Below are 21,349 nucleotides of genomic sequence, written 5' to 3' on the forward strand. Positions count from 1 at the left end.
TATCTCTCTAGCTGATTTATTTTTAAGATGTATGTCAATGAAATTACTTTCTTGACTATAGGGTGAATTACTTAAATACATTATATATCACATATATATCACATATATATATCTTAAATCACATATATCCATATATATTTTGACATAATAGAAATATATATACTTCAATAATAGAAATATTTATACGCACACACACATATATATACATATATATATACATATATATATATACATATATATATATATATGAGCCCTCAATGATTCCCCATCTCCTCATGGCCAGGGGGTGGCAACAGTGCCAACTGGTGAAGAGCGAACCAACAGGTACTGCCCAGAAATGCAGGCAGGTGCAGGGCTGGATTCCTTGCATTGACTGTGTCGATCTGGTCAGTACTTTCTGTACATGAGCAGCACGTCCATGCACAAGGTGTGTGGTGTGTTTGTCAGAGTGCACATTGTTACAACATGCCAGTCAAATGAAAGCATGCATTCGGTAGACTGGGAGTATTTATAAGGGCAATTAGTGGTCATCCCAAAAGTCTCTGTCTCTCTCAGAGAGCCCAGCAAGCTACCGAGGGTATCCCACCCACATGGCAGAACCTGGCAAGCTACCCGTGGCATATTCTATATGCCAAAAACAGTAATAATAATAATGAGCCTCATTACCCTAACTCTGGAAGAGCACCCAATACAGCAGCATTGAGAAGGACAAGCAAGGAGAGGCTGCTAAAATCTCAGCAGAACTAGGCTGCCAAAATGAAGAAGGACTAAAATGACGTCTGCACTTTCAACGCATGTACGCTGGCATTGGAAGCATTCATCAAGGACCTGACGGTGCAAGCACAAAGATCAAGTACGACATCAGTGGATTGACTGAGATGAGAAGGCATCAATCACATCACACTGTTTTCGACACTGGAGAAGGACTATTCCTTAGAACATGCGACAGCAGAGGCGTCGGTGGTGTTGGTGTCCTCATTAACATGAGCATTGATTGGCCATGAGCATTGATTCATTTGAATGCCTACCAACCAAATAGGATGCTTACGTTTGAATAGATGTGGTTCATTGCCGGCAGTTTCTATCTTCGTTATCTACACACCAACATCCAACTATGATGAAGAAGAAGTTGGGAAGTTCTACATAGGGCTGGAGAAGTTCTATAAATAAGACCACACTTCTACAAGGTGATTGTTGGTGATTTTAATGCAGATAAGACTGAGAGGACCGCCTGAAGAACTCCACGTTGGTACCCACGGCCTAAAATGGAATGAACAAGGTGAGAGACTGTCTGAGTTCATTATGTTGACCAAGACCATCCATGGTAACTCACAGTTCCAGAAGGCCGAATATAAACATTGAACGTAAGAATCAAAACATTGGACATGGGAGTCTCCCTGTGGATAGTTCCACAACAAAATTAACCACATTATATTTAATCGATGGTTTTGCCTGACTGATGTTCCTGTGTCCCAAAATTTCAAGCAGGATCAGTCTACTGTCTCCTTTGTGCAAAATTCTACTTCAAGGAGCGGGGATAAAGGGGTGCAAAGTTTAAGAAGAGAACTCCCAGAACAATCACCAACTGGGAGCTCTTTGGCACTATTGCAGCAATGTGGGAAGATGCCGTCATTGACAACATAGGTGAGGAATATGATCGACTCTTTCAGCACCTCCATGACTGTACAAGGAATGCTAAAAGTGAAGAAAGCCACAAAAAGATGCCTGTCTTTGGAAACTCTCGAGCTCATTCACCAATGTGGTTTGGCGTGAGCCTCAGGCAATCACAAGCTAAGGTCTGAGGTCACGAAGATGTGCAGAAAAGCAGTAAAGGAAGATCTCAAAGAGAGAAGAGCAGCAGTGTTGGCCTATGTGGCAAAGACCAGGAAAACTGTTTGCAACGCCCTCTTGTCCTTCGCCAACTATAAAACCAAGATGACTGCCCTCTGACATCCTGATGGATCTAGCACATCTTCAAGAAGGGCAATGGAGAGGATTATTCATGACTTCTACTCGGATCTCTTTGATCATTGACATAAGAGAGGAGATCGGCAGGGTAATACCGTTTCACTGAAACTCTTCAGTGCCACCCTCGAGAACATCATGTGACGACTGGAATGGGAAGGTATGAGAGTGAAGATAGACGGTAGGCAACTATACCACCTCCACTTTGCTGATGACATCGTTCTCATAACAGCAAACCTTAGCCATGCAGCACAAATGCTGGCAAATTCGGCAGTGAGTGTGGAAAGATCGGTCTACAGTTGAATCTCACTAAGACAATGTTTATGAAAAATGAACTAGTCCCTGAGGTTTCATTTGCTCTCAATGGAACGAACATCTTCGAATGCAGCAGCTATGTGTACCTGGGTCGAGAACTCAACATGAGGAATGACTTGGCGCCGGAACTGTGCAGGAGGAAGAGAGCAGCATGGAATGGCTTCAAGAGTGTTGAAGAAGTTTTTAAGAGGACAAAGAACCTCCAGTTCTGGGCACATGTTTTCGACTCCACTGTTCTTCCTGCACTAATATTTGCCTCAGAGACCTGGGCCCTACAAAAACAGGACGAGAACTCTATTCAGGTATCCCAAAGAGGAATCGAAAGAGTTATGCTTGGAATATCACATTTCACTCAAGTGAGAGAAGGAATCCAGAGTTCTGACCTCTATCGATGGTCAAGAATCAGGGATGCTGTCTCATTTGCCAAGGCATCAAAAATTAGATAGGCCGGACATGTAATTCGATTTAAAGATGACCACTGGACTAGAGCTGTTACCGACTGGATTCCACGGGACATCAAAAGATTATATGGCTGCCCACCTACGAGATGGTCAGACTTCTTCAAGTCTCTGAATGAATGGTTTGAGGCTCTTTGTATTCCTGGAGTGAGCAGATACCATTGTGCTACACTAACATGTGACAGGGACGAATGGAGACGTTACTTGCGCCTGCTCAAGCAAATCAAATATCAACGGGATGACAAGTGATACAAGTGTTAAGATGATTGAAGTGGCATGAACTCCACATTACTTAAAAATTTTTTTAATTAATTTTTTATTAAGTTGTTCACACTAATTGTTTACATTCAATATTTCAACACCAATAACACCACCATTGCACCTTCCCAACACCATTACTTTGATTCCTCCCATCACCACCCCAGTCAGCCCTTTAGGCAGATGCTAGATAATTTATCTTGTATTGCTTGCCATAAGTTGTATAATGCATCATGTGGCCGCAAAGTGGTCATGCACTCCTGGAATTCTAAAATTTTCAAATATCTGTGGTCTGGAGGCATATCTGTGACGTGTTGCTCTCTTCCGTGATTCATTTGTGATTTTCTAATTCATGGCCATCAATGCACTTAAGTAGCCTGATTTTGATTTCTTTCAAGATTTATTTATGGGTCTCTGAAGCAAGGCCAATAAATGAGCTTGTATAGTTGAGTTGGAGGTGGTTTGTGGGTGTGGCTCCCACATACCTAACTTTTTTTTTTTTTGCTTTTGGGGTCACACCCAGCGATGCTCAGGGGTTACTCCTGGCTTTGCACTCAGGAATTACTCCTGGCAGTGCTTGGGGGACCATATGGGATGCCAGGGATCGAACCCGGGTTGGCCGCGTGCAAGGCAAACACCCTACCCGCTATGCTATCACTCCGGCCCCACATACCTAACTTTTGGCAGTTTAAATTCTTGGGAAATTTAGTCCTAAGTTGTTGGGGTCCCACCAGAGGCATGTCAGAATTTTGGAATATCAGGAAGTCTGAAGTTACCATCAGGCTGCTGATGCATTCGCCCCATAGGTACATGTTGACCTGCTGGGCAGCACGGTATCTCTGAGGTTGTCTTTTATAGTTGGGTATTAAAAATAAATATATATATATATATATATATATACAGAGCAATAGTATATTTGTAGGGCATTGCATTGCACCCAGTTGACCAAGGTTCAATCCTCTGCATACCATATGGTCACCCGAACACAGCCAGGAGTAATTTATGAGTGTATTGCCCTAGGTGTGGCTCAAAAAGTAAAAAAAATATATCTGGAGTTTCTTTTGCTGTGAAGAAACCCTTTAATTTTATGCAGTCCTATTTGATTATTTTTGTCTTTTCATCTGTGGTCATTTATTTCATTGAAGACACATATGACTTCTGTTTTTTTGAGAGATCTTTTGTTTTTTTCTAATGTATTTTATGGATTATGATCTAATTTTGAGGTCTTTAACCCATTTTTAATTTATTTCTGTGATTGGTGTGAGATATGCCTCCAATTTCTTTTATTTCTTTTCAAATACAGAGAAAAGAATCCCATTATTTGAAATTATTTCCCATTTGTTAAAAGGGCTTTACTCCAATTAATATACTCAGCTCCTTTCATATATTCAAGGGTTAACTTTGGTTTACTTTGTTCCCTGACTGTTGCTTTATGAAGATCATGAATTGGGGGCTTTAGCTTAGGATTCTCAATTCTGTTTTATATGTCCACAGGTCTTTCTTTATTCCAGTACCACACAGTTTTGATTACCATAGCTTTGTATTTCAATTCAAAATTGGGAAACTCAATAGCTGCCACCTCCCCCCCACCCCCTTAGAATTACTTGGTCAATTTATGGAATTTCATGGCTACACAAAAATTTTACTAGCATTTGTTGCAAGTCTTTGAATTACATTGGAATTTTAATGAGTAGGGTATTACATTGAATCTTTATAATTCCTTGGGTAGGAATGTAATTTTGATAATGTTCATTTGTAAACAGTGATCATCTTCCATTCTGGTGTTGACTTCTATTTCTTCTAGCACTAATTGTTTCATTGTATAAGTCTTTCATTTCCATTGCTAAGTTGATTCCTAGATTTTTTTTTTTATATTTTTGGCCACTATTTTGAAAGAATTATCTTTTCATTCCTTTTTCTTCCATATGTATACATATCCATCTTGACAACATCTCTGAGTCTCTGGGATCCTTTTCCCTACCACTTCCCAGGGAAATGCTTGCATTTCCAATTAAATGAATATGGATCATAGCTTTATGACTCTCTAAGAATAATCTTAGAATCATATTATCACGCTCCCTGATATATTTTCCTCAGTATTACATACTGAATCATGGGAGGTACTGTTACGGTAATTTCAATTTAATATGCTAACCACTTTTCTTTCTAAAATGTCCTACCACATCTCCAGGTTGAGTAGTAACATGCTTATTGAAAGTAGTAACATACCTGTGTACTTAGAATGAAAATATCTGTGAACATTTCTTATAAGATAAAAAGGCAATAGTTTCCTTTTGTAATTCTTCTAGCAGGGGAAATTACACATTTCAGCCTAACACATGTCCCTGATTCCTTCATGAGATGGGAAATTATATCTTCTTAATTTTTTTTTTTGTAGATGAGCAGTTTTCTGGGACTACAGATGGAATAAAAGTAAAGAATGGGAAATAAATGAGACTGCTATATATCATGTGATGCAGGGAGCTTTTTGGGTGGAATTTCAGGGAAAGAAAATTTTCTTTTGCCATCAGTTCATCTATAAAATTCATTAAATTTATAGTTTAAAATTCTCAACTTAATCTACCTAGATAATCCCTAAATTTTAGCAGTTCAATTAGTTCTTATTTTTAACTCTACCTTGGCAAAAGAGTTGCTCAATAAAGAATCCAAATTTATCTAAAACAATGCTAGTTACACAATATGCTCTGCCTAATTATAGGAGATTAGGACTTAAATAATCTGTATAGCACTAAAGGTATTTCACAAGTAGGAGCTTTCTTCACCAGCATTTCATCTAAATTTAATTCTGGGAAATATTTAACAGTACACTGCTACACCAACTAGTCAGTAAATAAACATGTCCAAATTCTGTTTTAGAGTACACTCTTCAGACCATTCCTGAAATTGCCTATCTTAAATTGGTTTCCCAAACTTTGATACAAAGAATTGTGAGCAGGTTTGTTGAGAAGTGCTCAAAGAAAAAAAATCAAAATAAAAGTATTGTGAATCAGAAAAAGAGATCTTGCTTCAATATAGGATACATGTAGGTACATGAAAAAAAATGCTACACATCTCTTATCATCAGAGAAATCTAAATCAAGCTGATAATGAGATACCAGCTCACATTAGTGAAAATGCACATATCAAAAATAGTAGGAACAATCTGTGTTGGCAGGATGTGGTGAAAAAGGAATTCTCATCCACTGATTGTGGGAGTGTTGTCTAATACAACCCCTGTGGGAAACAGTATAGAGAGTTCTCAGTAATTTAGAATCAAGCTGCCTTGATAGAGCGATTCAAATTTGGAGCATCTAACCCCCAGGACAAAATAAAACTCTCTCAAAAGGACATTTGCACACTATCATTTTTTTGTTGCACTTAGTCCAACAGCTAGGAGATGGAATAGGTGTCCAATGACAGATGAATGGATTTTGAAGATGCAGTGAATAATATGCTATAGAATACTATGCAACTGCAAGAAATGAATGAAATCATGTTGGGTGAAGTCAGTGTAAAAAAGACAAACAAGATGATCTCCCTTATTTGTGGTATATAAAATAATGAATGAGGAAACGTACTGTAGTAAAATGGGGATGTCTAGATCACCCTTGACCCCAGTGTTTTAGAAAGAAGGACAGAGAAGGAAAGAATCAAGGGGGGAAGAAGAGAGTGAGAAGTAATCAGTGAGGAGACTTCAGGGCTTCAATATACTGATGATAAGGGTGAACGATATAGCTATATATCTAAAACATACCCAAAAAAACTGAAAACATAAGGTCTAAGCTGCAACCATTAAAACTGTGATGTTCCTGTTAAGTTGACAGGCAGAAGGGAGTGAGGGTTGGGTTGGGATGGATTTGGAATATGGGAACAATGATAGTGGGATTGGTGTTAAAATACTATAAGCCTAAAACACAACTCTCAATAACTTTGTAATAGTTCTTTAATAAAAACTCATTTCTATATAAACTACAAAATCTAAAAGATTAAAAGGAAGTAGAATTGCACCTCTGCAGTAGTGTATCAGTCTCTATTCTCCAGAAGCAACAACTTCTATCAGTTTCCTGTAAATACTTCCAGAGATGTCAATCTTTATTAATGTATGGATTCAGCAGTAAGTTTTACATAAAGGGTGTTTCACTATACAAAGTTTGACTTATTTATTTTCAATAAAAATAACAAAATAAGATTTTTATGAAATTTCCCCAATCATCTCTAACAGTACATAAATTTGCCTGTCACTATTTCTTTTCTATTTTTTTTTCAGTGCCAGCAAATGTAAGGTAAGCAATCTATCACTGAGCAGTACTGTCTGCCCATTCATTTCTTTTTAAAATTTTCTTTGTATCTAATTTTTTTAAGATATGTCCAAAAATACAAATTCTTATGTTCACTTTCAAAAAACCTGGCAAGCTCCACGTGGCGTATTCATATGCCAAATACAATAACAATAATGGGTCACATTCTCCTGACCCTGAAAGAGCACCTAATGCGGCACGGTTGGGAAGGATGAGTAAAGGAGTAAAGACAGGCTGCTAAAATCTCAGGGCTAGGACAAATGGAGACATTACTGGGCCAGCTTGAGCAAATCAATGAATGATCGATGGGATGATAGTGATAGTGACTTTCAAATATATGTAATATACATTTGGATCTGCTCTTTGTTGTCCATGCTCTTTGTGACTTTTTATTTTTATATCTGCATTTTAAAGTAAACTTCTTTAGTACATACACATACACTCACACACACACAAACACACACACATGCCCCAAACATATTGTTAGTATTTTACATTGGATTACATTAAGTTTATATTCTTTTATGTAATGCTGTCATTTCAGCTATATTGTTTTATTTTTTGAGTGTGTTTATCTCTTGTTTTTACATAACCCTAGAAATTTCCAATTAAACTCATACTATCCTATTCATTTTCTAATTATTTTTTCTCTTTGAAGTAGGAATGACACCTGGACCATACAGTCAGTGTTAGATTTGAATAAAGTCAGATGTGGTCCACAGACAAAAAGATGAAACAAAGCAAGTCTTCAAATTATGTTCTTATTTTTCTTTGTAGATTTTACAGCAAGATTTCTTTTTTTGGGGGGGTCACACCTGGCGATGCACAGGGGTTACTCCTGGCTCTGCACTCTGGAATTACTCCTGGCAGTGCTCAGGGGACCATATGGGATTTGAACCCGGGTCGGCTGTGTGCAAGGCAAACGCCCTACCCGCTATGCTATCACTCCAGCCCTACAGCAAGATTTCTTTATGAGACTAACATTTATAAAGAACATCAACTAAAGCATTTCCACTGAATAGCTTTTGCTGATATAGGAATTGCTATTTTTCAACCTTGTCAAGAGATGACTACTACCTTAAAGCCTACTGTCTTATTTCTCAGATATGAATTATCAAAAAATTCTTTTAAACATTTACCTCTATTTTCTTTAGCTTTACGGTTCTATTTTTGAAAGTAATATCTTAAGTCCTGTTTCTTGGAAATGTCCCAGTCTATTTAAAGATCTTCTGGTCTCTAGGGTTTTTCTTCTACTCAGTTTGCAACACTGATACTGAAGTGAGATTGTTTAAGTGTAAAACAAGCCCTTTTATTTGGGAAGGGAAAGGGCCACGCCTGGTTGGGCTCAGGGCTTACCCTAGGCACTAGATTGAGGAATCACTCCTATTGGACACAAATCCAGGTCTGGAACATGAAATGCAAGCATTTACCTACTCTGCTGTCTCACTGGGCTCATTTTATCAACTTCAATTATTTTCTTGACTCCATAGTCTAATGCATAAAGTTTCTTGCTAGGGTCTTCAGTGACATAGGTTTTGGCCCTATGCTATTGTCCTCATCATTCACCCGGCCTTCTACCCAACTTATATTCTGTGTTAGATTAATTCTTTCATAGTTATGGAAGGATATTTTGCATCTGAATACAATTTGGAAAAATTTTAACATTTCATTCAGGCATGCTGCTGGTATATTCTTACTGCTCATGATACAAACTATGAGAAAATTTCATTAGTTTTTATTAAAAAACTTCTTTCTATATCTATAGCAGCAGAGTTTGACAGTCTAATTTAGACTCTTGGTTTTCCATAACACTCAAATTAGTAGCAAATCCTAAAAGAAGAGATACTCTTTGCATAATCTTGAGTACTGTATTTGAGGATTTCTCTTCATCTATTTTAGGTGCCTAATTTCTAATAATCTCCACATATTTATCTTTGTGCACTTTTGAATAGTGTATTACAGTGGATTTTAATTGGTGTTCTACATTCAGTTTTCCTCTAATGATTTAAATATCAAGTTATTCTCCTTTTTAATGTGCAGTTATTAGTGTTAAGCCTTGAAACAGTAGATGACAAGCCAATTTTCAGATGATGAGTTTACACTGCAACATTCAATCAGAACTAAATGCAGAGCTTAGTTATGAATAAAAGGTATCTATCCATGCTTCTCCATTAGTACAGACTTTAGTTTCTATTTCTTATATTTCTTCTTCTATATTCATCTCTTTTGTATCATAGTTTTTCCTTTGCTTTATCATCTCCTAATAGCTCTTCACCTCTTAATCTATATCAAATATATTTTTTGCATCTCAGCTAAAACTTTTGGAATGCTTTTATAAGAAAATATTAATAGTAATAATTGTGAAATAAATTTCCCTTAAAATTATGTAAGAACTTTAATTAAACATGTTTTGAAATAGCAGAATGATTGTTTTATCTCTAAAAATAACATTTATTAAATACTACTAACAACTATGTATCTGAAATAACTTTAAAATTTAAAGTTTAGACTCTGTAAAGAGAATCGGAAGGACAAATAAAGAAGGATTAGGAAGGACAGAAGGAAGGAGTACCTAAAAGCAATGGAAAAGAAATATTGACTCTTTTGGTGATGGGTGTGATGTAATAACACACATTTGCTATCAAACATGATGTGGCTGAATTTTATGTTTCTTCAGGTAATAATCATAAATAGGCACTGAACTCTTTCATTATTTATTTTATTTTTCATATAAATTAACATTTTAGAAAAATTGAAATAGAAACACTAAATATAGTATTGCACATAGCGATCTTTGTTAAATGCCCGATTATTTCATTGAAGAATGGTAATATACACATAGGAGGAAATGAAGGGAACAGGAAGACTATAAAACAACAATAACAAAATTCAGCTACTTTTCTTTGCATTAAAACTACAAAAATAAAACAACCTAAGAGACCATACTATACAGAAATATAAATGCAGTTATGACATGGAGTATTATTTATCTTTGTAAGTAGTTTTCCATAATTGCTTTGAATCAATTCTTTTTTTATCCACAACCAGTATCCCCAACAAATGTCATGAAAATAAATTAAAAAAAATAATGTTAGCCAAAACCATCACACTGCATCATAAGCTTAAATTTACTGTGTTCTTTCATCTTGAAGTTTTACAAATTCCTTTCCTATACCTATTCAGATTGATTACACATTCAATTCTACAGCTTTAAGCACCTGCTGGAACATATAAAGAACCTCAAGTGTGTCAAAGAAATAAGGAAGGTATGTTTATTAGTAGGTTTAGGGAAGAAACCAATTCTTTCCCAAACTTTCCTTTTGAGGGGGCAATATGTTTGGTAATTTTATGAGTACAATTTACTCAAATACCTTCACAAATGTTATATCATATTTTAAAGTTACAGACGATAACACCTTCAGTGTATTTTACATTTGCTGCTAGCTTTATGATGGGCTAAAGGATTTACCCCAACAAAAATATCCTCATTATTTAAAATTTTGATCTTTACCTATAGTAAACAATAGGAAAAACACTTTCCTTTTGCTATATATTATTTTCTACACTTTATGTGACTTGTGGGGGAAAGGAGACAATATTCTATCACAGAGTTATGGAGAGAAACACAGAAGTTGGGAAAGCCTTTATTATGATATATAAATGACCCTTAAAATTTAAAAGAGAAAATGTATAGGGAAACGTCAAACTGCTAAAAACAATTCACTGGAAATAACATTTTATTCATATGTCTAAATGTAGTAATGTGGAGTATTGGTTGTCAGTAGAAAGGAAAATGTTGTTGCTCTGATAAGGATTATTCTCATAAAATTAAGAATTATGTTAATTTAGCATGTTCAGAATTAATGCAGATACTGCTCTTATCCATGCTGTCTTGGTCTATTGGTATAATACCATAAACTTTTACAAAGAGAAAAGGTGTCAAACTCTCCACTTGTCTACTGTTTTTGCATTTTTATATGAATGTACAGTGAAATTCAACAATCTAGAAAACACAAAGTTTATGTAAGAGGTCAAGATGAAAAATGATTAAAATGCTGTATATTTCTTCCCTCTCTCCAGTCAGATGAATTGTGAAGTGCTTACAATGACTCATTTTCATTCCACTTTTTATTGTTCAGGTTTTCATGCTTATCTTTGCTTTCTGAAAGAAAATAAATGCACCAGATAAAATGGATAGTTAATTCAAAGAAGTTTAAAAAATATATAAAGCCTTGAAGAGAATTAAATCTTTATTTACATCTGGATAAAAATCTATGGAAAGTGTAATGCTCCATCAAAAATGTACACAAAAGAAAATTGACTAGAATTTATTTTTAAAATTTTTCACCAAGACCAGTCACCAAATAATTTTAAGGAAAAAAAGTTTAAAAAATGTAACTTCTACTTATCATAGAAAGGTTTCAAACTTAACTTTCTGATTCTCAATCTTACATGCAAATGTATAAATATGAAAATGAATCTGCTAATGCTGTGATTATTAAATTCACTTTTTATCTTTACAGCAGCATTACGTAATTATTATTAAAAATGTACTTCAATAAGAAAAGGTTAAACTAAATTATAAGATAATGCTTATCCTCATAGGTCAATTTTCATACAAATAAACTTAAAGGAAATAGCTTTAGTTTTTCGTTTTAAATTTTGTGAGAGTAGGATATTAACCACATCTTTTATTTTGTAGGAAATATGGGGATCCCAAAGTAGAGATTAGTAGCCCTAAATAACCAGTAATTCAACACAAGGATTCTGAAGTGCTGGGAATTTCTAGAACCACCAAGTTTTTCTGTTGCCATAAGCAATATATCTAATAATACTGAGGATGTTTCCTATCTCCTATACTTTCTCCCCAACCCCACTCAGTCCACATTCTTCGGGGATATTTTTTCTTTTTTTCTTTAATAGATCTAAATTTTAATAACTTATGAAATACATTTATCAAATTTATCTAAAAATATGCACATACATTTTAAGCTGGAAAATCTACCAGTGAATAATTACATTATAATAGGATAACCACAAATTGACCTGTTAAAAATGCATAATCTGCTAGTTAAATATGACTTCAGGGTCACTGTACACTACTTCTAAATGCTAATATTTTGGAATTTATTGTCAAAGTCTGAAACCAAGAGATAAGGAAAATAACATTTTGATCTCTTCTGTTACCAATTAATGCTCAATTAGGGCCACTCCCAGTGATAGTTGACTCAGCAAGTCAGCAAGATCAGTCAATGCCCAGGGGACCACTTGGTGCTGCCAGGACCCAGTGGTGCTGGGAATACCAGAAAAATAAAGACCTACAGTTCATGGAGGCTACATGTGCCCTGATCACTGAGCTGCATTCCCAAACTCGAAAAATACTTTTAAATAAAATATATATATTTTCTAAATAGGGCTATTTAGCCATAGGTCAATATGAATTATTTAAATATCTTTTTTCATTTATATTACTTTATACTTGAATTGAATTTATACTAATTCAATTCAAAATACTCTTTTAGGGTAGGGTATCATAAGCAGTACTCAAAGGGCCAGAGACCACTTTCTGCAATATTTAACTTGACTGTTCTGGGCCAAAGAATACAATGCTGTTTGGGTCCTGTGGCACCAGAGACCATAAGGACCACCTCAGTGAGGCTCTCAAAGGGACTCTCAGTTATACCCGCTGTTGCTGGATTGTGGTAGAGGAAATGCCAGTCTGCAATACAGAGGTCCACGGAGGTCTGGCACAGACAAAAAACAAGGTCCATGACCCCTGTACTATATCGCTGGCCCACAAACTACTCCTATTTTTAAGAATATCTCAATTTTTCATTTAAAATAGCATCATTTACTTTGTAGCACTAATAATTCTTAAAATAATTCTTAAAAACATTTAACAAAGCATTGACAGCATCAGGAGAAAGTTATTTTAATTAAGTTCTTCCCTCCTGGGATATACAAATCTGCATTTTATTTTAATGAAAGAAATAGGCAGAAAGAAATAGATGAACTTGTTTACTTCAACTTTTGGCTGCCATTCAACTCTGCAGATCTTATTATGGGATCAAACCCATTCTCAGCCCCCAGATCTAAGAAAAGGCCATTTCCCATATACCTGGCATTTCCTATCAAGCCTGAGATCCTAACAGGAATTCAAGGATGGAAGCCCCTTAGAGTTCACTCAGCTGGGTACTGTACCTATGTATGATGAGCAATGAAAGCATAGTCACATAGCTCATTAACACTTGGAAATCCGCATCATGCACTCTCTTGTTATATTTTAGGTCTTTTAAAACTTTGTTTTATTTTTTCATTTGTAAGATCTAAATGCTGAATATTAAGATTCTCTTAACTTTTGTGGAACTACTTAGGACTACAGGAGATTCAGAAACTCACTATTGACTGAAACCTAACAGGAAAATATTTTCAAAAGTGATATGAACTAACATCTATTATAGTGAGAGTGTAAAATAAAGAACTACGAGGTAAGCCCCAGAAAAGTTGAAAACTTACAATTCCAGAGTCATGTCTCGGTTTAATTTTATACAGTGATTTTCCTTTCTTCTGCCTACACACCTCTTCAGCTTCTTTAACTCTGAGTAGAGAAGGAGAAAAAAAAAACCTGTAAGGACTTAAACAAAGCCCCTATCATCATAATCACCTTGTGGAGGACAGGAAAGCATCAACTCATTATTTATTTATTTGTTTGTTTATTTATTTATTTAGTAAAGCAAAAAGTTTTTGTTGAAAGAAATTTAGAGAGATGTGGTGGTGGGGAGAGAGAGAAAGAAAGAAAATGGTTTGCTCAAGGGAGAACACAGGCTTCTCAGAGTGGAAAAAGCCTCATTAAGTCTTTAAATTACCAAGAAAAATATTATCACACACAGGAACATTACCTAACATTTGATTCAAAAGCTAATGTGTCTACTGGAGACTAATTCATCTAAAGTTTTTCAATTAGAATCAAAGGAAATAAAATGAAAAAGTCTACATATTAGTAGTTTGGCATATACTTTTCACTTTATATTAAGAGAGTGTTATTCCACTTATTTACACAGATAAAAGAATTAGTTTTAGACATGGTAGCAGAGAACTCATGTCAGATGCGATGAAAGGACCAGCACTATTAAATAAATCACAGACCTTAAAAACAATATAATATTTTGTTTTGATTCATGTATATTTACAAATATTTCAGCTTTACTTTCCACATCACATTCACCCATGTGTAATGCTGTTTGAAATAAACACTTGAGCAGTTATTGCAAAATTTGAGCTTTGCAGTTGGAGAGATAGTACAGTAGTGAGGAACTTACTTTGCAAATGCCAACAGGGGTTCAATCCCTGGAACCCCAAGTCTAGCCAGGAATAATATCTGGGTGCCAAGTCAGGAGTAAATCATGAGTACAGTGGGGTGTGGCCAAAAATAAATAAACAAAAATTGAGTTTTATCATATTTGGAAACTGATCATTTAATTGAATGCAGAAAATAGAAATAATGATGCTTTAATATTTCTAGTAATACTCTAAATATTAAATAACAAGAGAAATATTAAATAAACAAGAGAAATAAATAAGAGAAATAATAAATGAGGGAACATTATCAAATTTGTCTAAGACCATTAAAAATAAAATATTCCTTAGAGATCTATTCTGCATGAAGATCTGGTACTGCTATTTCACACTGGGTAATATACTGCCACCACTGACCTAATTGATCTCAAATACTAAAAAGTTTCAATTATAGAATAACTGCTTTATTGCAATTATTAATGAACAGTTTTTGCAGTTACTGTTTCAATTTAAATAATAGTAAGATACTTAATTTAAATATTTGTAAATAAAAAGGGCTACTAACAACCTTTAAGTTTAATTTATTTTTTATTAGTATAACTTTTGGGGGAATTAAAAATGGAAGATTTCTGGAGAAACTAAAGATAAAATGACTTATTAATAAAACATTTAAGGTGTGGGTTTCAGGCCACCCTGAGTGGTACTTGGGAATTATTTTTGATTATATACTCATGACTATGCACTCAGAAATTACTCTTGGTGGTACCTGGAGACCATATGAGATGTCAGGGATCAAAACCTGGGTGATCCACATTTAAGGAAAGTCCCTTATTTGTTGTACTGTCTTTCCAGCCCTTAAATTACTTTTATATATAATTTAAAACCAGTATCTTCAAAGAAAAATTATAAATATATTTCTTGGATTCCATAATTAAAGATCGAAAGATCAACTTAATCTTCCATATAACTGAATACCTTCCTGTCTTCAAATAGAAGAATAAAACAAATACTCAGGTACAATTATAAGATTGATGTTACATTTTATGTTAAAGCATAACAAATGGAAGCAATTCTTTTTGGACATAAAATTCCCACTAGGTTGATAAGGTTAGTAGACATTTCATTGTTACTACTTTTATTACTTCTTACACCATAAATTGCCTTTAATTCTTTCTTTAAACATTTGGAAACAAAAAGTTTATACAGACACACACACAAACACACACACATACACACACACACACACCACCACCACCACCACCACCAACAACAACAACAACAACATGGTCTACACATCTTATGCTAAAATAACTACCAGTAATTTTATGTTAAAATATTTGGACAGAGAATGAAGGAATTTATTTTTCAGCTCTTAGTCTAGCAAAACCTCTCTTAAATTAACATTCAAGTCTTTAAAGTATTCTGACATTTAAAAACCTGAACCACACAGTATTTAGATCACTAAAACATATTAATTTCCTTTTTTTTCTTATTAGTGAATAACCGTGAGGTACAGTTAGACTTAAAAACTTCCGTGCTTGCATTTCAGTCATATAATGATCAAGTACCCATCCCTCCACCAGTGCCCAAATAATTTTCCACCACCAATGGTCCCAGCATCCCTCCCCCACCACCCAAATCATGTCCCCCCCACCCCATACCACCTCTGTGGCAGGACATTCCCTTTTGCTCTCTATCTCCTTTTGGGTGTGTGGTTTGCAATAGAGGTATTAAGTGGCCATCATGTTCGGTCTATAGTCTACTTTCAGCGTGGGTATCCCATCCCAAGCGGATCCTCCTAGCACCCTTTACTTGGTGATCCCTTCTCTAACTGAACTAGTTTAGTTCCTCTGGATTGAATTTGCAAGCAATACCAAAGAGAACAGGGCAGTGGTGACATGTGGGCAGCACTCAGAGAACCAGCACACTGAGACTGAGGGATTCTTCCTGAAATCCAGACTAGGCAGAGAGATAAGTCTTGAGAAAGCCACATTTCCTTAGCCCTGTCTGTTCTTTAATGTAAATACTTGGGGATCACAACCCAAACCACAAAAACTTACTCACTTCAGCACTTTTCCCCTAAACTACCAAGCAAATGTTTATTTCAAATGCCAATTTCATTTCAACAAAACTGACAAGAAATTTTTCCACACTTTAGTCATGTAAAAAACGAATGTGTCTCATGAAGAAAGATATAATGCCAGAGTTGGTGGAAATGAAAAAAAAAATAGTAAGGAAGAAAAACTAGAATGGAGAGGGTCCCAGCAAACTATCAGCATGAATATCTTCCTCCTTGAATTCTCCACTGGGTGATGGCACTAGTTTATTTTCACTATAAATTAGGCCTTTGAATAAACTATATATAGATGTTCAGTGCCCTTCCCTTCCTGGCTCAAGAATGCCTAAAATGTCTTACAATGCAGAGAAAAAAAATGTTCAGTTTATAACTAGTTTTTAAAAGGCTGAAAATGCATAATAGTAGCAACATTTTAAGCAATCAATTAAAATGAGCAACCTGTCTTGCTTAGAAAAGAGGTAGAGTGGAAAAAGAGAGATAATACTACATTTATAAAGGGAAAGAGTAGAGAGTCTCACTGGGAAAGAGAGAAGCATGCCAGACCACAGATAGTCTTTGGTTTCTAAATTTTGGCTGCACTTGATTTTAAACTATTGTCAATGTAGGATGTAAGGATGACAAACAAAAACAGACATTGCTTTCCCACATGACACATGTAGATGTGCTCTTTTTATTGTGACTATATCCACAGTAAGAGGGCTGAAAGGCATCTATTAATCCCAATTTTACACTACTAGAGAAAATAAAAAAAGGTTAGCAATTTTTTTCAGTTGTTGACAGTTGAAGGCCTCCGGAACCCAGGCATAGCCATGCTCAAGGCCACTCTCCACATGTTTGGACGAGCCTAATGCATGAAGGGGCTTGCAGAGGAACTCAGGTGTACGGGACCCACATCTGAGATCTCCAAGCCTGCTCCATTTGGGACTGGGCCTTCTCCACCCAGACCCCATGTTTTCCAGTAGCTTGGCAGCCACACCCACAAAGTGCCCCCGGCGCCATGTAATCCCACCAACGGCCAACATCCAGAGACTATAAAACCAAGCTCCTGGAGAGAGGCTGCAAAGCGGCCGAGAGACATCTAATAAACCTTGTTCTCCCTATTGGAGAACATGACAAGCTACCAAGAGTCTATTGCCCGCATAGGAGAGCCTTGCAAGCTCCCCATGGCATATTCATATCCAAATACAGTAAAAGATATATACATACCTCTCAGAGAGCCTGGCAAGCTACCGAGAGTATGCCGCCTGCATGGCAGAGCCTGGCAAGCGACCCATGGTATATTCAATATGCCAAAAACAGTAACGATAGGTCTCATTCCCCTGATCCTGAAAGAGCCTCCAATCGTTGGGCAAGACGAGTAAGGAGAGGCTGCTAAAATCTCAGGGCTGAGTATAGTAGAGACGTTACTGGTGCTCGCTCAAGTAAATCGACGAACAACGAAATGACAGTGATATAGTGACAGTTGTTGATAAGATTTATCCTAATAATTTAAAGTTCTTGACAGTAATAAAAGACATGCAGAATTTTTTTTTATTCAGGTAACTAAAAGAGAATTCTTCATGCGTGATTTTTAGTGATTTTGGGACAAAAAAAGAAAATAATAACACACAAAGCAGATATTAGAACACAGTAATGTAACATTATCTTTTAGATGAAAAAATGGGATACTAAATGATGTAGTACCTGTGAAATCTGATGATTATGTTAATATTTTGTCAATATATATTTTATTATCTAAAATTTCAATTTTAAAGAATTAATATTTTAATTTTTTTTGAATTAAAAATTCAATTTTTTTTAAGAATTAAAACTTTTTTAATTCTTAAAAAAATTCAAAATTTTCAGAAATTTAAGGTTGGCAGACTAAATTTCAAAGGTATATGTTTTACAAAAGAGAGAACTGAAGTAACCAAAGAACATAGACATTATCTCATAAGGGATGACTTAAGGGAAATAATGAGATAAAAAAATCAAAGGGAATAAAGTTTTAGAAAGAGAAAAAGTGACCAATTTGAGCAAGGATATTTTTGTCATGTTAGCAATGTTAGTACCAAAATGAACAAATGTGTAATTCCCAGAAAATGGAAGTTTGTTCCCATTTCAAAGATAAATTTTTGTACATTATTAATTTTGAATGAGGTGATTTTGAAAGAAAAAAATCCTCTTTTTCCTTTTTTGAGTAAATTGAAGATAAAACTTTTTCCTGATAGCACATATTAATCACCACATACAATACTGTTTTAATGCATTCTTATAATGTTATCATCAAGACCATCTATAAATAATGTAGTAGTTTGATAATTTTGAGCTCAACATTTTACTGCACTTTATTGTGCATCTACTTTTGAAGTTTTATGTTTTTGCTACTTAGAATTGGAGGGTGTGAACACCACACATTCCTTCCATATGTAGCGCCGTAGCACTGTCATTCTGTTGCTCATCAATTTGCTCGAGCGGGCACCAGGAATGTCTCCATTGTGAGGCTTGTTGTTACTCTTTTTGGCATAGCCAATACACCACGGGGAGCTTGCCAGGGTCTGCTGAGCTGGCGGGACACTCTAGGTAGCTTGCCGGGCTCTCCCTATGGATAACTTCCAATTCCTTATCTAGAGGGTAAACCAGAGAGCAAAGCTCCCTTAATGGGCCTTAAATTAGAGCAACAATATTCTATTGTCAGTCCTATCTAAATAAGAGAAGTTCCTGGATTTAGGGGGTAATAATTTCAGTTGAAACTAGGCTTCTTCCTCCTCACATCAAAACTCCCATGTATTCTAAGGTTCACAGCTGTATCTGGAAGGGTAGGGAGGTCAGGAGACTGAATTACAGGTAGGCAGAGTTGTAGAGCTCTATGAAACTGTACTCCTCTTTCAAGAAACGTCTCATGGAGAGCACAGCGAATATGGCATTTGTCTTGCACGCGGCCGACCTGGGTTCAATTCCTCTGCCCCGCTTGAAGACCCCAGCAAGGTATCTAGAGTATCCCACCCGCACAGCAGAGCCTGGCAAGCTACCGGTGGCGTATTCGATATGTCAAAAACAGTAACAAGTCTCACAATGGAGATGTTATTAGTGCCCACTTGAGCAAATCGATAAGCAACAGATGACAGCAATACAGTGATACAGTGATATAATTCTAAAATATTTCAAACCTAGCAATACTGCACTTCTAATTTACATTATTCAGCAGATTGCCCATAAGTATGGAAAGTGAAGTTGGAATGAATTTATAACCTGAAATCAAGCATTAGTAAAAAAGCAAAAGTAAAAGAGCATAGTCATGAGATATTTTTATGATGCTATAGTGAACCAGTTATATAATTAATAAGTAAAACAAGTTCATGTGAAATATTAGTATAAAATTATCTCTCAGCTTTCTACATTATAGATAGAAATTCAGTAAATCTATATGAACTTTTTATCACTTATATATAAATATTCTCTTATGCTTCATTTGATTCTAAAATAATAAACTTAGAAACTTCAACAATGAAAATATGAGCATAGAATAGATTATTTTAGGGTTTATATTTATAGAAAAGTCGGAGACATAATGACAATGAAAACATTTTATCATGGAATTTTCTGAAAGAAGCTTAAATCAAATTACTTAATTTTGTTTTGATATTTAAAAAAATGTGTTTCACATATGACCTTAACATGTAACAACTGAGCTCTCTTATTATAAGTGTTATTTGACAAAAAGAGTGGTTTCTTATTTCTCTCCTAATAAAGATATACTTTTCCCTGCACATCCTTTCCTTAGCCCTAGGCCCATTTGTTATCAGATGAATGTATACAAAGGTTCAGTGTGATTATGTTTAAAGAGAGCTGTGAGATGAATAAGGTAGGTACACTCTGGTTCAGATGCAGAGAAAAGAAACCAGAAGTCCTTGCAACCTGCAAGCTAAAAAAATTTTATCTACCTTCTAGAGCAAACACAAAGCTGAACACAATCTCATCAAGAAACAGATATGCTCTCATCATTTAAATCAATCAGAAAGGGAATTTTCTGATCTCTTAATCTGGCCAAACAAGTATCAGTACAAGACAGATTCATTTTTTTTTCTGGCTCCAGCTTGGGGTTGCTGGGAGTAACCCTGTTTACTGGCGGAGTCTATGGTGGCCTGTTAGAGATTTAAGTGTAGCCTGGCACCAAGATGTCACACATTTCTATCTTCTAACAATAAGCTAAGAGGGGACGTAATTATTACCTTGTGCCTATAACACATTATCATGTTTGCCTACAGATATAAAAATGAAACCAAAAAGAGAAAGGGGGAAAATAAAACACACAGAGAAATACAGACACTCACACAGAGAACAGAGAAGGAGATACTAGATAAAGCTAGTGAGAGGAGCCAGCTTTAAAATTGTGTGTCTCTCCCTCCAGTCAAGATACAAGTAATTACTTGAAACTCTGTGGAATAAAAATTCCTTATTATTAAGAAATAAGTAAGTATTCATTACTCCGTTTTTTCTTTATAGTCAATCTCTCATTCTTTTTCTCCTTCCACTCTCCCTTCCCTACTCCTAACATACATAGTCACCAAGTCACTGAAAATAGGAACAATAAACAGAAATACCATGTATCAGTATCTAAAATAAAAAATAATTTAAGATTAATTAGGCACATATTCTGAACTTTAGTTGAATTTCTAATTTTCATTGCTGACAATCTATGT

At 35.5% G+C, this 21,349-nt stretch overlaps 1 protein-coding gene across 1 annotated transcript in view; it reads right to left on the reverse strand.

Annotated features, from left to right (window-relative positions):
* Positions 1 to 9,992: 9,992 nt before the first annotated feature.
* The window catches only part of FMN2 (formin 2), a 330,212-nt gene continuing 318,855 nt past the window's right edge, over positions 9,993 to 21,349 (reverse strand). Inside the window, exons 17-18 of the mRNA XM_055146884.1 lie at positions 13,811 to 13,892; positions 9,993 to 11,456 (exon numbers count right to left, since the gene is read on the reverse strand). Of these exons, the coding sequence (XP_055002859.1) occupies positions 11,430 to 11,456; positions 13,811 to 13,892 (109 nt within the window). The 3' untranslated portion in view covers positions 9,993 to 11,429. The remainder of the gene's footprint in view (positions 11,457 to 13,810; positions 13,893 to 21,349) is intronic.

This window comes from Sorex araneus, chromosome 9 (assembly GCF_027595985.1).
Source record: "Sorex araneus isolate mSorAra2 chromosome 9, mSorAra2.pri, whole genome shotgun sequence".
Taxonomy (NCBI): domain Eukaryota; kingdom Metazoa; phylum Chordata; class Mammalia; order Eulipotyphla; family Soricidae; genus Sorex; species Sorex araneus.